Source organism: Procambarus clarkii, chromosome 10, assembly GCF_040958095.1.
Source record: "Procambarus clarkii isolate CNS0578487 chromosome 10, FALCON_Pclarkii_2.0, whole genome shotgun sequence".
Classification (NCBI taxonomy): domain Eukaryota; kingdom Metazoa; phylum Arthropoda; class Malacostraca; order Decapoda; family Cambaridae; genus Procambarus; species Procambarus clarkii.
In genome coordinates this window covers 33,187,394-33,203,878 of record NC_091159.1, presented here as the reverse complement: position 1 = coordinate 33,203,878, position 16,485 = coordinate 33,187,394, and the positions used below count along the sequence as shown (strand labels likewise).

Below are 16,485 nucleotides of genomic sequence, written 5' to 3'. Positions count from 1 at the left end.
AGTTGAGGGTGCATCATTTGTTGTGCCCTTTGATGGTGCTTCCCTCCCTCCACCCCTACCTGTGTGCCTTGGTGGACAACTTGTTGATTGGTCCTGTTTTCTTTGGTCCTCTGTTCGAAGGCACATTTTCCTCTGATTATCTGCAGTACCATTATAGGTAGCCAACCTGTGGCCTACCCTTGGACCCTTGGTATTCATAAGCAAGTTGGTATTCATTTTTCTCAGATAACCTAAGGAATCTTATTATAAACGATACGATACCGACGATACGATACTGACGATACTACGATAAGATACTGACGATACTACTAAACGATACGCTACTGACGATACTACCCTTATCTATTCAGACCCCCAACCCACATACACTAAATAATGTTGTGACTAATGAATTAAAAAAGTCCACTTATGGATGTCAACTAACAAACTAACATTAAATATAGAAAAGACTTACTACATCTTATTTGGAAGCAAATCATCAAATGCAATTCAGCTTCAGATAGACAACATTAACATCACTAATAAAAATGATGGCAAGTTTCTTGGCCTATTCCTAGACAAGAGACTCAACTTCAGCACCCACATTCAACACATAACTAAGAAAGTCTCTAAGACAGTTGGTATACTCTCTAAAATAAGATATTATGTTCCTAACTCTGCTTTCCTCTCACTATATTATGCACTAATCTACCCCTATCTTAATTATGGTATCTGTGCATGGGGGATCTACCACTGCAAACCACCTTAAGCCCATCATCACCCAGCAAAAATCTGCTATCAGAATAATAACTAACTGCTTTCAGACAACACTCAGCTCCCTTGTTTAAATCCCTAAACTTGCTAAATAATAACTCCTTCCTCACATTCTCTTGTGTCAACTACATTTACAAAACCCTGTTCTTAAATGCAAACCATGCTCTGAAACTCTCCCTGGACAGATGTAATAGGACCCATCATCACCACACCAGAAATAAATATCTCTTTGATATTCCCAGAGTCAAACTTAATCTGTGTAAACACTCTATGCAAATTAAGGGACCTAGTCTATGGAACTCACTCCCTAGTGAATTAAAAAGCTGTCAAACTTTTGCCTCATTTAAAAGCAAAACCAAAAAGTACCTAATTTCATCTTCGTAGTTTCCTACACTGAGCTTTAAATTTGCTCTGTATCTAGTGTTACCCAATCTCCCAATTTTTATGTACTTAACCCAAACAACCTTATCATTGTGTTCATTGCTGTCTTCTTTATGTGCTAGCCATATGCTGTATTGTGCCTACCAATTTTTGCCAACTACCATTCAAGTTGTCATTGCAATCAATCTGAGCTACCTATGTGCTTTAATATGCCTACAATTTTCTCTCATCTTTTATTTTTTTCTTGCCTTGTAACTGTTACCATTTTTTATAAATGTTGCAAGTATTTACCTACTTAAAATTTTCTTAGATTAAGGACCTGCCCAAAATGCTGCGCGTACTAGTTGCTTTACAAGATTGTAATTACTATACTATGTATCCTCACAATCCCAATGTACCTTCTTGTATATATATAAATACTGTATATTTATAAATACATATATATATATATATATATATATATAAATGTCGTACCTAGTAGCCAGAACGCACTTCTCAGCCAACTATGCAAGTCCCGATTTGCCTATTAAGCCAAGTTTTCCTGAATTAATATATTTTCTCTAATTTTTTTCTTATGAAATGATAAAGCTACCCATTTAATTATGTATGAGGCAAATTTTTTTTTATTGGAGTTAAAATTAACGTAGATATATGACCGAACCTAACCAACCCTACCTAACCTAACCTATCTTCATAGGTTAGGTTAGGTAGCCGAAAAAGTTAGGTTAGGTAGGTTAGGTAGTCGAAAAACAATTCATGAAAACTTGGCTTATTAGGCAAATCGGGCCTTGCATAGTAGGCTGAGAAGTGCGTTCTGGCTACTAGGTATGACATAAATACATATATATAATATATATATATAAATATATATATATATATATATATATATATATATATATATATATATATATATATATATATATATATATATATATATATATATAAATGTATATATATATATAAATGTATATATATAAATACTTGTATATATTTAAAATAAATTAACAGTCTCCGTGGTGTAGTGGTAAGACACTTGCCTGGCGTTCCGCGAGCGCTATGTCATGGGTTCGTATCCTGGCCGGGGAGGATTTACTGGGCGCAATTCCTTAACTGTAGCCTCTGTTTAACGCAACAGTAAAATGTGTACTTGGATGAAAAAACGATTCTTCGCGGCAGGGGATCGTATTCCAGGGACCATAGGATTAAGGACTTGCCCGAAACGCTACGCGTACTAGTGGCTGTACAAGAATGTAACAACTCTTGTATATATCTCAATAAATAAATAAATAAATAAATAAATAAATAAATAAATAAATAAATAAATAAATAAATAAATAAATAAATAAATAAATAAATAAATAAATAAATAAGAACACAGCTATGGTTACGATTTTCTTCATGTCATGGTCTGATATTCAGGCTCCAAAGTTTTAGAGTTCTAAAAGGATCCTGGCTGCCTGATATTTGGTACATGTCCATGGTCCTTGTCAGTTACCAGTAAGCTTATGTGGGAAACTGTTGTAAGTGGGGCCTCAAGGCTCTATTGTAGGACCTCTGTTGCTTACCATAGATAAAGATAAACTTTTTAGCACAGGTGGTACGCAAACAAGGGGACACGGGTTGAAGCTTAGTACCCAAATGAGCCACAGAGACATTAGAAAAGAACATTCTCAGTTTCAGAGTACAGTACTTAACAAATAGAATGCATTAGGACTTGATGTGGTGGAGGTAGACTCCAGACTCCATACATAGTTTCAAATGTAGATATGATGGAGTCCAATTGGCCCAGGAACCTGTTCACCTATTGATTGACAGTTGAGAGCTCAGATTAGGCAAAATTGTAATTAATTTTGTCAATAAAGATGTTAATAATAATAATATGGCTGTGTTCGCTCTGTGCGAGGTTCTGGGTCTCGTAAAGGGCGCTGGCCCTTTCGCGGTTCACCCCGTTGATGGGGCGATGGAGGGGGGGGAGGCTTGCGCTGTTCGCTCATGCCTGGTCCCGCGATTCATGGGTGTTTCGGGTCGTTTTGCGTGGCCTCCGGTGGCGTTGGGTAGCCCCCTCCTTCGGGGGGTTCGGGGCAGGCCTCTTCCCCCTGCACTCTGTCAGGTCATCTTGGAGTGGGTTTGCTTGGGCATGGTCGAAACGATGACGTCCCTCAGATGGGTTTCCTGTCTGTTTCCGGTCCCGAAACGGGACTGCGCGGACCTGCGGTTCATCCTGAACTTGTCCCGTCTGAACCCCTGGGTTCATTGCCCCTCCATTCGGATGACTACGCTGTCCCAGGTTTAGCTCCTGTTGGAGCCGGGCACTTGGATGATATCCCTGGACCTCCGGGATGCTTATTGCCATGTTTTAATTCATCTGGGGTTCAGGGACTGGCTCGGTTTTGTTGTGGAGCGTCAAGGTTACAGCTTTCGTTGTCTCCCATTCGGGTTGAACCTGGCACCTCGCGTGTTCACACGCCTTACATGGGTCGTGGTGGCCCATCTGTGTTTGTTAGGTGTACGGGTGTTGGCCTACCTCGACGACTGGCTGGTTTGGGCTCCCAGCTGGTCCTCTTGTCTGCTGGCCAGGGATTTAGTTCTTTCTCAGCTTGCCGGGTTCGGGTTCTTGGTGAACTGGAGGAAGTCCCATCTGGTTCCCTCCCAGGTTCGGACATTGCTGGACCTTGTGTGGGACTCTCGGACATCTTCCTTGTCTCTTCCTCCGGAGTCTCTCCTGCGGCTGAGGTCCCGCATGCGCCTGTTTCTGGGGGGCTCCCGGGTCACGAGGCGGTTGCTCGAGGGTCTGTGCGGGAGCCTGAACTTTGCGATGCTGGTCTACCTGCCTGGTCGGGTTTGGCTTCGTCAGCTGTTCTGGTTCCTTCGGGGACGTCCCTTCCACCCTCTCGTGATCGTTGGGTTTGGACCCCGGAGGCATTGCGTCGGTTGCTGCGCTGTTGGCTTTCTCTTCGTTTTTTTGTGGGTTCAGTGCCTTGGTGCCTACCCAAGCCCTCGCTCGATGTGTTCACGGACGCGTCATCTCTCGGCTGGAGCTTTGTGACCAGTGCTCACCAGGCCGGACAGGGACGGAGGGGTCCGTCTTTCCTTCAAGCCCGCAGCACTGTGCGGAAGTTTGCTGCAGTTTAGTTTGCTCTTCGGGGGCTTCAGGTCACCCGCGGGTTGACGATCCGGCTCCATTTGGACTGCTCCCCGTATGGTATTTTTGACTCGAGTTTATCATCTCTATGGTGATAAGGTGGCTTCCTTGTTAGTGTCCCACCTGCGGGATTTGCCTCGGCGGCAGTATGAAGTTTCCTGGTTGTCCTTCCGGTTCTTCTTACGTCTTCGTCGTTGTACTTTGCCTTCTGTTAGGGTGTTGTCCTTTCTCTCTTGGTTGTTCCAGGACTGTCTACTTATGCCTAACACGGTTGCCTCGTATCGTGCGGCGCTGGCAGAGCCACTTCAGCTTGCTTTTGGTATCGATGTTATGTCTGCCCCGTTTCGCAAACTGCCTCGGGTGTTGTTTCACCTCCGGCCTGATCATGTGCTGCTTGAGCCGTCCTGGTCATTGGACAGAGTGCTCTCTTATCTTTCTTCTCCTCGGTTTGTTGTGGCCCCTTCGGTTCAGGATTGTTTCTCCAAGGCTCTTTTTTTCTGTTGGCTTTAGCCCCTGGGGATCCTGTTGGGTGAAGTGAGGTGAGCTTCATGCTCTCCTCCGGCACAGGGGTTTCTGTTCTTTTGGTCGGGGCGATCGGTTTGTTCGTCTGCAGCCTTCTCCTTCTTTTCTGGTGAAGAATGAGACTGCTGCTCTCTGGAGGGGTCCCTGGGTTGTTGATGCTTGGTTGGTTAGGCCGGGGGTGCATCATGTTTTGTGTCCGGTTGCAGCTCTCCACCGTTATTTGCGCGCCACGGCTTCTGTGTCCATGGACGCGTTTTGGGTTGATCCGATTTCCCTTCTTCCCTGTTCGCGAGTGCGGGTCTCCCAGGTCATCCACAGGATAATAAAGGCTAGCCAGCCTGTGGTCTATCCCCGTGTACTTGACTTTCGCAAGTTTGCGGCTCTTGCTGACGTCTTTGGCAATATGTCTTGGGCTGACAATCAGGCGCGGGGGTTTTGGCGGTCAAACAGGGTCCTGGTTGCTCGTTACCTTGTTAACGTCCCTGGGTCGAGTCGGGGCCTGTGTCGCTTTTGGTTGGCAGATGCAGCCAGTTGTCTCGACTTCGGGTTGAGGAGTGAGCAGCAACTGCCTCCCGGTTAAGTCCCTCTTTTTTTCCTCTGTGGGTAGTTAGCTCCGGGGAGCTGTAGGGGCTCCCTCCAGAAAACCAGCGTTGAATGTAATGAAACGCCATTTTCTGGGTGAGACCCAGAGGCTCACCGGCATCCCTCCCTCCGTCCGGTCGACATTTGTTTCGCGTGTTTTGACATCCAGCCTCAGAACTGGGGTGGATCGTTGGCACGGTAGATCTGGGCCTCCCCCTTCCCCCCTCACATGGAGGGGGGAGCTGCGCAGACGGCGGCGCAGCAACGGGTGACGTCACACTAGTTTGCTCGTTTTTGTTTGGGAGTTCTATGTACTTGTTCAGCTTTTGGTAGCAATATTTTCACCAGAACAGGGGTTTGTTTTGGGATGCTTACCTCTCTAGGTGCCTGACCCCGTCGATGGCAGACATAGAATGCTTTCAACCACACAGGGGCTTCTATAGGCAATTGCTCCTCTTGCCTCTCTGAGCGGGCCAGATTCTGGCCGTGGTCCCTGGTAGGCTCTAAGAACTCCATACACATGACTGATGCCAAAGTCTGACATTAGCATATCAGCCTGGATAACTCCGGGGAGTCTCCGGGTCTCTCCCAGAAAATGGAGTTTCATTACCATTAAGGGGAGCCGGTCGGCCGAGCGGACAGCACGCTGGACTTGTGATCCTGTGGTCCTGGGTTCGATCCCAGGCACCGGCGAGAAACAATGGGCAGAGTTTCTTTCACCCTATGCCCCTGTTACCTAGCAGTAAAATAGGTACCTGGGTGTTAGTCAGCTGTCACGGGCTGCTTCCTAGGGGTGGAGGCCTGGTCGAGGACCGGGCCGCGGGGACACTAAAGCCCCGAAATCATCTCAAGATAACCTCAAGATAACCTTCAACGCTGATTTTTTCACCTACGTATCATTTTGTGTTTCCTCTATTTTAATAATGTGTTCTTTTCTATCCTGTAAGTTTTCCTGTGAATTTATATGTTGTAATAATGTCCAGTGTTTTCCTTTCTTCCAGTGATGTGAGGTTTAGTTCGTTTAGTGATGAGTTGGTGTGTGTCAATTTGAATGTCTGGCAATTTGACCTCTCGAGTGATCAATTGATGGTAAGATTTTTACCCCTTTGTCACCCTATCAGTAGGTAGACTGACCCTGCCTGCAGGCAGTGACCCACATGTTATCTGCAGACTGTGCCTCATACTAGTTAATACAAACTGCATCACTGTTTAATGTAATAGGGTGGAAGTGACAAAACTTTACAGTTAAGCAATATTTCATTGCTATAAATAATTTACCAATTTCATTTGATCCAGCAGCACAAGAAGAACTTTTTTTCAGTGGGAACTGAGAATATTGAAGATGAAACTACCGTTTGTTGGTGGTATGGTTGCTGGGTGTCTGTCGACAGTAGGACTGATTAGTTTTACCAAACTGGGGCTCAGAAATTCTGAGGCACCTGTTGACGACTACCAGCAATTTACGAAGTCGCCAAAAGCCCCAATTGTATCTCGATCATCAGGAGGTAAAAGTTTTTAATTTGTATATTTGATTACATCATGAGTCCCTCCTCATTTCCAACTTGTTACAAACCTAAACTAATGTAATATAACCTGCCTTGACTTTAATTTTAGGTAACTTGTCCAGAAAAGTGTGGCTAGCTGGAAAGAGCAGAGTTCTTTGTTTAATGATACTAATATGTTTTGTTGCTGTTAGCTTTTGTGTTCTGTGTTACTTACTAGACAATGTTTCTTGCTGAACACTCTTGTGGTACCTAAGAGATGAATTGAAATAATATATATATATATATACATACACACACACACATATATATACATATACACATACATACATACAATAATAACTGAAAACTCACACCCCGGAAGTGACTTGAACCCATACTGCCAGGAGCAATGCAACTGGTATGTACAGGACGCCTTAATCCGCTTGACCATCACGACCGGACAAAAGGAAGTGATAGCCGAAGCTATTTGAACCAATTCCCCGCCAGCACTCGGATGGTAATCTTGGGCATAGCATTTTATCAAATCACCTCATTCTTTGGGGCACACGTGAGGAACACAAATGCGAACAAGCCTGATATAAAACAAGTATACTTGTTAAACAGGTATATCTATCTGTATAAACTTCCCCAACAATGTAAACAAACGACTGCATCCCTTGTAACAAGTGAGAGCTCGTTAGCACTACCTCTACCATCAGTTGGGGGAACTGATGGTGGGGGGGACTGGAGCTCCCACTGTCCACTGGTCTATTCACCAGTTCTGTCACTGATGCAGACTGTTACCTTACCTTGAGGTTACCTTGAGGTGCTTCCGGGGCTTAGCGTCCCCGCGGCCCGGTCGTCGACCAGGCCTCCTGGTTGCCGGACTGATCAACCAGGCTGTTGGACGTGGCTGCTCGCAGCCTGACGTATGAGTCACAGCCTGGTTGATCAGGTATCCTTTGGAGGTGCTTATCCAGTTCTCTCTTGAACACTGTGAGGGGTCGGCCAGTTATGCCCCTTATGTGTAGTGGAAGCGTGTTGAACAGTCTCGGACCTCTGATGTTGATAGAGTTCTCTCTCAGAGTACCAGTTGCACCTCTGTTTTTCAATGGGGGTATTCTGCACATCCTGCCATGTCTTCTGGTCTCATGTGATGTTATTTCTGTGTGCAGGTTTGGGACCAGCCCCTCTAATATTTTCCACGTGTAAATTATTATGTACCTCTCCCACCTGCGCTCAAGGGAGTACAGTTTTAGGCTCTTTAGTCGGTCCCAATAGTTTAGATGTTTTACTGAGTGGATTCTAGCAGTGAAGGATCTCTGCACGCTCTCCAGGTCAGCAATTTCTCCAGCTTTGAAAGGTGCTGTCATTGTGCAGCAGTACTCCACTCTAGAGAGCACAAGCGTTTTGAAAAGTATCATCATCGGTATAGCATCTCTAGTGTGAAAAGTTCTTGTTATCCAACCTGTCATTTTTCTTGCAGTTGTGACGGCTACTTTATTGTGTTCTTTAAAGGTAAGGTCTTCCGATATGAGTACACCCAGATCCTTTACATTGCCTTTTTGTTCTATGTTATGATTTGCCTGAGTTTTGTACGTGGTTTCCGTTTTTATATTTTCATTTTTTCCATAGCGCATGAGCTGGAACTTATCTTCGTTAAACACCATATTATTTTCTGTAGCCCATAGAAAGACCTGATCTACATCTGACTGGAGGTTTGCCGTGTCCTCTATGTTGCCTACTCTCATGAAGATCCTAGTGTCATCTGCAAAGGATGATACAGTGCTATAGGTTGTGTTCTTGTCTATGTCCGATATGAGGATGAGAAAAAGTACTGGAGCAAGCACAGTACCCTGGGGGACTGAGCTCTTCACGGTTGATGGGCTGGATTTTATTTTGTTGACTATTACACATTGGGTTCTGTTGGTCAGGAAATTGTAGATCCATCTGCCTATTTTTCTGGTAATTCCTTTTGAACACATTTTATGTGCAATAACACCATGGTCACATTTATCAAAAGCTTTTGCGAAATCTGTGTAAATTACATCAGCGTTTTGTTTGTCTTCCATAGCATCTAATGCCATATCATAGTGGTCCAGCAACTGCGACAGGCAAGAGCGCCCTGTTCTGAAACCATGTTGTCCGGGGTTATGGAGTTGCTGTGATTCCATGTATTTTGTGATCTTACTTCTTAGCACTCTCTCAAAAATTTTTATGTGCGATGTTAGTGCTATCGGTCTGTAATTTTTTGCCTCTGCCTTATTTCCTCCTTTATGAAGTGGTGCTATCTCTGCTGTTTTTAGTATATCAGGAATAACGCCAGTATCTAGGCTTTGTCTCCACAGAATGTGGAGGGCCTGCGATAGAGGTTTTTTACAGTTCTTTATGAATATGGAGTTCCAAGAATCCGGGCCTGGTGCAGAGTGCCTAGGCATACTGTTTATGGCTTCTTCAAAATCCAGTGGGGATAGGGTGACGTCTGATATATGATTTGATGTTGGTATCGTATCCATGAAAAATTCATTTGGGTTATCAATCTTTAGTGTGTTTAATGGCTCGCTGAAAACAGTCGTACTGCGTCCTCAGTAGCTCGCTCATTTCTTTGTTGTCATCGGTGAAAGTTCCATCTCCCTTTTGCAGGGGCCTGATACTAGTGTGGTGGATTTCTTTCTATTTCACTGATGGCCTTTTGCTCTCTTTGCCTCTCCTGGGTTTTGTATGATTCTTGTAGCTTCCGTTCAATTGTTTCTATTTCTCTACCTAACCTTCTTCGCCGTTCTTGAGATAGGGTGCGACTCTAAAGTTGTTCCGCGATTCGTTTTCTTCGCCTATATAGGGAACGACGTTCCCGTTCCAATCTGCATCTCTTCCTCTTTTTTCTTAGAGGTATGCGGTTTGAACATATTTCTAGTGCTACTGAGCTTATTTTTTCCAGGCACTGGTTCAGGTTTGCATTTTCTAGCTGTTCTTCCCAGTTTATTTCTGTGAAGTCCTGGTTTATTTGCTCCCAGTTTATCTGTTTATTATTGAATTTGAATTTGCTGAAATCTCCTCCACCGGGAATCTGGACTGGTTTTGAAGGTCCTGTTGTGAATATCCTCTGTAGGGCTCGATCAGTCCTTACACTTCAAACACAGGATTCACTTGGATGCACTGTATACACTGAACTTGTGGCACCCCACTGTCCCCACTTAGTCCTTTAGTACTACTTTCGTGGAGTTGTGTTCTCCTGCTCATGTCCTTAAAGTCTAAATCCAGAGTTCCAATACTCAATATCCAGACACACCTACAGTAACCAATGATTTATTCCTGGTACTGAAAGGTGTCCTTGTGATGATGTAACTATAGGTAAAGGGGGTTGTCTTCGTTAGCACAGACACGTTACCGTCCCGAGTTCACAAACCCGAATGAAGCTTGTAGGCACCTGCTGGCTTGCTGGAGTCCCTCTGTTTCCCCCTGGGCTTGTCAGCAAATCAAAACACTGCTCGCTTTTGATTGGTAGCCTGCAATCCAGCATGCAACCTGCTTTCACTCTTGTCCTGGTTGATGTCTTGCTGCTCCACTGTGGTATGTGGAGTGTGGTAAGGAATTTTGGAGTATTGTGGGGGGAGGGGGTCTAGTCCAATGATTTACAATGTGTCAACCCCCACTTCCCCATACCATCTAACAATCTCTTCTCCCCCTGAGCTTAGGGATTCCACAAAACACATGGAATCAGTGTCTACATTACCCTGGACAACATGGGTTCAAAACAGGGTGCTCTTGCCTCTCACAATTGCTAGTCAACTATGACATGGCCTTAGATGCCATAAAAGACAAATGAAATGCTGATGTAATACACAGATTTTGCAAAAGCCTTTGACAAATGTGACCATGGTGTTACTTACTGCTAAAAGGAATTACTGGCAAAGTAGGGTGATGGATCTTCAACTTATAAACAGAACCCAGAGTGTAATACTCACCAAAGTAAAATCTGAATCATTCGCCATGAAAAGCTCGCTTCCCGAAGGTACAGTGCTTGCTCTTGTACTTTTCCTCATCCTCATATCAGACGTAGGCAGGGATACCAACTATAGTACTGTATCATCCTTTGTGGATGACACCAGAATTCTAATGAGAGTAGACAATATAGAGGACAGCAAACCTCCTATCCAGTGTTAATCAAGTCTTTCAATGGGCCACAGAAAATTAACATGATGTTTAATAATGCTAAGTTCCAATTACTCCACTTTGGAAAAAACAAAAACATCAAAGCAGAAACCACATATAAAACAGTCAAACCACATTATTGAAAGAAAAAGCAATGTAAAAGATTTAGGAGTAATCATGTTGGAAGACCTTACTTCTAAAGAACACAATACAGTTGCTGTCACAACCGCAAGAAAAATTACAGGTTGGATAACAAGAACCTTTCAAACAAGAAATGATACGGCAATGATGATACTTTTTAAGACATTAAGACAAAACATTTCAAGACATTCTTTTTAAGACGGTCACTCTACTCTCTATAGTGGAATATTGTTACACACTAACAGCCCCATTCAAAACTGGAGAAATTGCTGACCTGAAGAGCATGCAAAGATCCTTTTACTGTTGGACTACGCTCAATAAAACATCTAAATTACTGGAACCGCCTAAAAATATAAAATCTGTATTCTCTAGAGTGCAGATGGGAAAGGTATATACTAATTTACACTTGGAAAATATTAAATTGACTGGTTCCAAATATGCACACAGAAATAACACCGCATGAGACCATAAGGCATGGCAGGATGTGCAAAATAGCCCCACTGAAGAACAAAGAAGCAATAGGCATGCTAAGAGGGAAATCTATCAACATCAAAGGCCCAAAACTTTTCAACACTCTTCCCCTACACATTTGGGGCATAACTGGCCAACCTTTCGCATTGTTTAAAAGAAAACATGACAAGCACCTTCAAAGAATACTGATCAACCAGGCTGTGACTCGTGTGTCAGGCTGTGAGCAGCCCCATCAAACAGCCTGGTTGATCAGACCAGTAACCAGGAGGCCTGGTCAGAGACCGGGCTGCGGGGATACTAATCCTTGGAAATCTGCAACACGTCGGGTCAATTCCGCAGGTAGCAACCAACTACTTGCTTAATTCCAGCTCAGTGAACTGACATAGGTCAACATGGACAGCATTATTAAACTCTTTTAAAACATGAATAAACTTTAGACACCAGACATGACCCATCTCTGTCCAAGCATATGGGTGTTGCATCATGCAAGCACCTTGCAAGCACATCTCATAACATGAGTAAGCATGGCTTGTGCTGAGAGATCATTCTCTTGCATAGTATGTGTAATGTGTATTCTCTAATGGAATTTCATGGCCTACTCCATTTGCATTTGCCTTGTCACAGCATAACTTCTCAACACATTCTCTTGGTACCATCCTCACACTACATTCTCAATATTATGTATTGTAGTAATATATTAGGTACTCAAATTAAATTATATATGTTTTATTTATTTTTATAAATATCTAGGTTGTAAAAATGAAACTTTGCATCTTTATGGGAACATGTAATTTTATCATAAATTTCTGTCATACTGAAATTATAAAAAATTTTCAGAAGAAAATTCTAGAGTTGATCAAGTCTTATCATTTGGTTGGCCCAGTGGTGGACGCATTCAGAGAAAATTAAAAAATTATGTCCTTGAATACGACTGTGCTCGCAAAATACCTGTTTGGGTGGCAGAACACCTGACAGTTGAATCTCTTAAGGTAAGATTAGCTATGCCTGTAAATTTGTGTGATGACTTCTCTTTCAGCATGACTCGAGGTTTATCCCACCTATGATATAACAGCCCATCCTCCTGTTTAGGTATTACTGGGGCTTATAGTAATGATGAGGACCATCGTACATATATTGATGTAAAAGGCAATTAGAAAGTAGAAATTGGTACGTCTGAATTTGGACAAAGTGGAAATGTTCTTGTACTGATGTTGCAAAGAAAACTTACCTAAACTAACATTCCTAGGCCTAATCTGAGGCCCTAATATAGTACAGTACATAAGTGCTATACTAGGCCTAGAAATATTTAAGTTTGGTTTTTAGCTTTATTTCTGGGGGGAGCCCCTATGGCTCCCCGGAGCTTACTAGGCTGATATGCTAAGGTCAGACTTTGGCATCAGTCATGTGTATGGACTTCTTATGGACCAACCGGGGACCACGAGCCAGAACCTGGTTCCCTCTAGAGAGGCAAGGGGAGCAATGGCCTATAGAAACCCCTGTGTGATTGAAAGCATTCTATGTCTGCAATCGACCAGGTTAGGCACCCAGAAAGGTAGGCGTCCCAAAACAAACCACCTGTTCTGGTGAAAATTGCAACCAAAAGCCGAATGAGTGGATAGACCTCCCCAAACAAAAATGAGCACCCTAGTATGATGTCACCCGTCGTTGTGCTGCTGTCTGCGCAGCTCCACCCCTTCCCGGGAGGGGGAAGGGGTAGACTGTTGGGTCGGTGACACTTTTGACCCTGAGTCCTGTGATTATTGCTGCTTGCTGGTGACTCAATTTACCCAATCTGTGGATGATCGTCTTCAGGTACAGGCTGTGCAGGCGTTGCATTCTAGGTTTCATTTGTTGCAACACGCTTGGTTGGTTGCTCACCCGGATGCCCCGTGGCTGCCGTGGCGGATGCAGCCAGTTGTCTCGACTTCGGGTTGAGGAGTGAGCAGCAACCGCCTCCCGGGTAAGTCCCTATGCTTTTCCTCTGTAGGTAGTTAGCTTCAGGGAGCCGTAGAGGCTCTCCCCAGAAAACCAGCATTGAATGTAATGAAATGCCATTTTGTGAGTGAGTCCCAGAGGCTCCCTAGCATCCCTCCCTCCCTCCGGTTGGCGTTTTTTTCGCGTGTTTTGACATCCAGCCTCGGAACTGGGGTGTGGATCGCCGGCGCAGTGCGTCTGGGACTACCCCCTTCCCCCTTCTGGGGGAAGGGGGAGCTGCGCAGACAGTGGAGCGACGACGGATGACGTCATACAAGTTTGCTCGGTTTTTTGGGGGGGAGTTCTATCCACTCGTTCAGCTTTTGGTTGCAATTTTCACCAGAATAGAGGTTTATTTGGGGACGCCTACCTTTCTGGGTGCCTAACTCCGTCGATGTCAGACATCGAATGTTTCCAATCACACGGGGGTTTCTATAGGCCATTGCTCCTCTTGCCTCTCTAGAAGGGGCAGGTTCTGGCTCGTGGTCCCCGGTAGGCCCATAAGAACTCCATACACATGACTGATGCCAAAGTCCGACTTTAGCATATCAGCCTAGTAAGCTCCGGGGGAGCCTCCGGGACTCACCCAGAAAATGGCATTTCATTACATTCAACGCTGGTATTTTTCAGACTCTATAAAGTAAGTAGTTTCAAAATATCTAATTATCTAATTGTCCATTACATGTATGTATGTATGTATGTATGTATGTATGTATGTATGTATGTATGTATGTATGTATGTATGTGTATGTATGTATGTATGATGGTCCACATACTGTAGGTGCAAAAAGTACTGTCCAAACAGAATGATGGGGTGAATATAATGTAACTGAAAGATGTACATTAATATTTGTTGTAAGATTATTACAGTATATTATAACAGGATAAGTGTTTGATTATTAATACAGTATTGGGTGAAACTACAGTACAACATCGGTTAAAATAATTGCATGTTTTTTCAATACAATTTATACACACCCAAACACTTGATATTTTGTTGTTTCTTCTTTGGCTTTGATAACATAATGAAGGCACTTCTTAAAGCTTTTTAATAAATTGAGGCACTTCTCACAAAATATTTGTGACTATTCTTGATGCATAACTTCCTTAGCTTCTTCAGCTACCTGTGCTTGTGAACTGGTCTCCTTTGCTCATGCTACAAATATTCTACTAGGTGGAAATGTTGAGATTATGATAAAGAAAGCTTTAATTGAATTTTTCAATGCATCTTATTGAGCAGAATCCTTTGGATGCTCCCTAAAATTATAATCTGCAATATCATGGGACAGGAATGTATTCAGTTAGGCTAGTCAGCACTGACACCTGTACCAGAGAGAACTTTTCACATGATCCCTTTTGGACCATAACAGGGAGCCTTACACATTATTTAATCCATCTGAATAACATTTGGATAACCCTTAGGGAACCCTCCTTGGCCCTCACAAGTGACCATCAAAGGAGGGCTTTTGCTAACTACCAGTTGAAATGCCTGACTATCTACACTAATCAACAGAACCAGTCTGCCATGCAAGTGAAGAAGTGGTAGCAGTGAAATGCTGCGGCCCAGAAAGGTTCTTTTGATGTTCAAAAAAACTTATTTATGATCACATTTGCCTGTTTCCTACCTACCTAGCTCGTGGAGATTTTAGGGATTAACAGCCGCGGCCCGATCTCCGACCAGGCCTCCTGGTTGGTCGTCTGGTCAACCAGGCTGTTGGTTTACCAGATGCCATTGAATGCATTCAATGGCACCTATGATAAAAATTTAGATGATTGCTCACTATATTTCCTCTAGCCTAATTACAAAATATAATATAAATATTCTGGTACATATACTGTAATTTACAGTCACATACTTAGAGTGGATTTGAAGGTGTGAGTATATGAAGAAACATGGATTGATGGGCAAGCATGGCGAATGTATGAGAAAGTATGGATTGGTGGACAGATATTGTAAGTGAATAAGTAAGCATGGATTAAGGGGTAGGCATGGTGAGTATGTGAAGAAGAGTCAATTCAATGAAGTGGTGGTGGTAAAGGAGACTAAATAGCATCATTTTGTGAAGCAGGAGGAAATGTTGAGAACTCACAAGGAATATTAAGCTGTACCCTTACTTGTATGAAGTAGTCAGCAGCTGCTATGGATTATTTTCAGGAGGCTGGTGTAGTTGATATTATCTGATGCTGTGCTGTGTAGTATGGAAGTATAGTGAATGAATGTTTGTAAAACATTAATATTTTTATGCTTATTTCCTTGTTCTGTTCCTCTATTTTCTCTTGGCGGATGCCTCTCCACTCCATCGGAGAGGGAAACTGGGTAATAATAATAATAATAATAATAATAAATTAAGTTAATTACATTTGAACATTGCTCAAATTTTAGTTATGATGTTGAACTTATTAATGCATATTAAACTTATCCAGGGTTCAGCCAACAGACAAGCTGCCAGGTTTAAGATGGACCCTTCCATACCAGAGGAATTTTCAGCTCAGAACAGCGATTATCGAAGCTCTGGCTGGAGTCGTGGGCATATGTCTCCAGCAGGCAATCAAAAGATGTCTCAGGTATGTACATGTCCTCCCAAGTTCCCTTAGTGAGGATGCCAGATTATGATCCTGGTTTTTGGTAGTTGCTAGGGATTTACAGTGTATTAGAACTTGTTGTGGTACACAAGGCTTAAAAAGGTTCCAGTTGGGTACTTCAGGAAGCCATCAAGGAATCCACCAGAAAGAGGCATTTCACTGCATTTAACCTGGATTTTTCAGTGATTTTGATATCAAATGTTGCATAGCATGTTCTCTTATTTGCACTTTAAAAGACATAATAATTTGAGAATAATTTATTGTGTGGGGGGACAAGAAGCCAGAGTGTATTCATACACA

General features: G+C 43.2%; 1 protein-coding gene across 26 annotated transcripts in view; it reads left to right on the top strand.

Annotated features, from left to right (window-relative positions):
- Positions 1-16,485, top strand: part of LOC123745663 (nuclease EXOG, mitochondrial) — a 33,332-nt gene that overhangs the window by 704 nt on the left and 16,143 nt on the right. For 8 of the 26 annotated variants that reach the window (XM_045726562.2, XM_045726546.2, XM_045726539.2 and 5 more), the window contains exons 2-5: positions 6,382-6,469; positions 6,680-6,885; positions 12,466-12,617; positions 16,027-16,167. In XM_045726562.2, the coding sequence (XP_045582518.1) occupies positions 6,723-6,885; positions 12,466-12,617; positions 16,027-16,167 (456 nt within the window). In that variant the 5' untranslated portion in view covers positions 6,382-6,469; positions 6,680-6,722. Of the gene's footprint in view, positions 1-6,381; positions 6,470-6,676; positions 6,886-12,465; positions 12,618-16,026; positions 16,168-16,485 lie in introns of all 26 variants that reach the window. The other 18 variants (XM_045726508.2, XM_045726492.2, XM_045726482.2 and 15 more) reach the window with 3 other exon arrangements.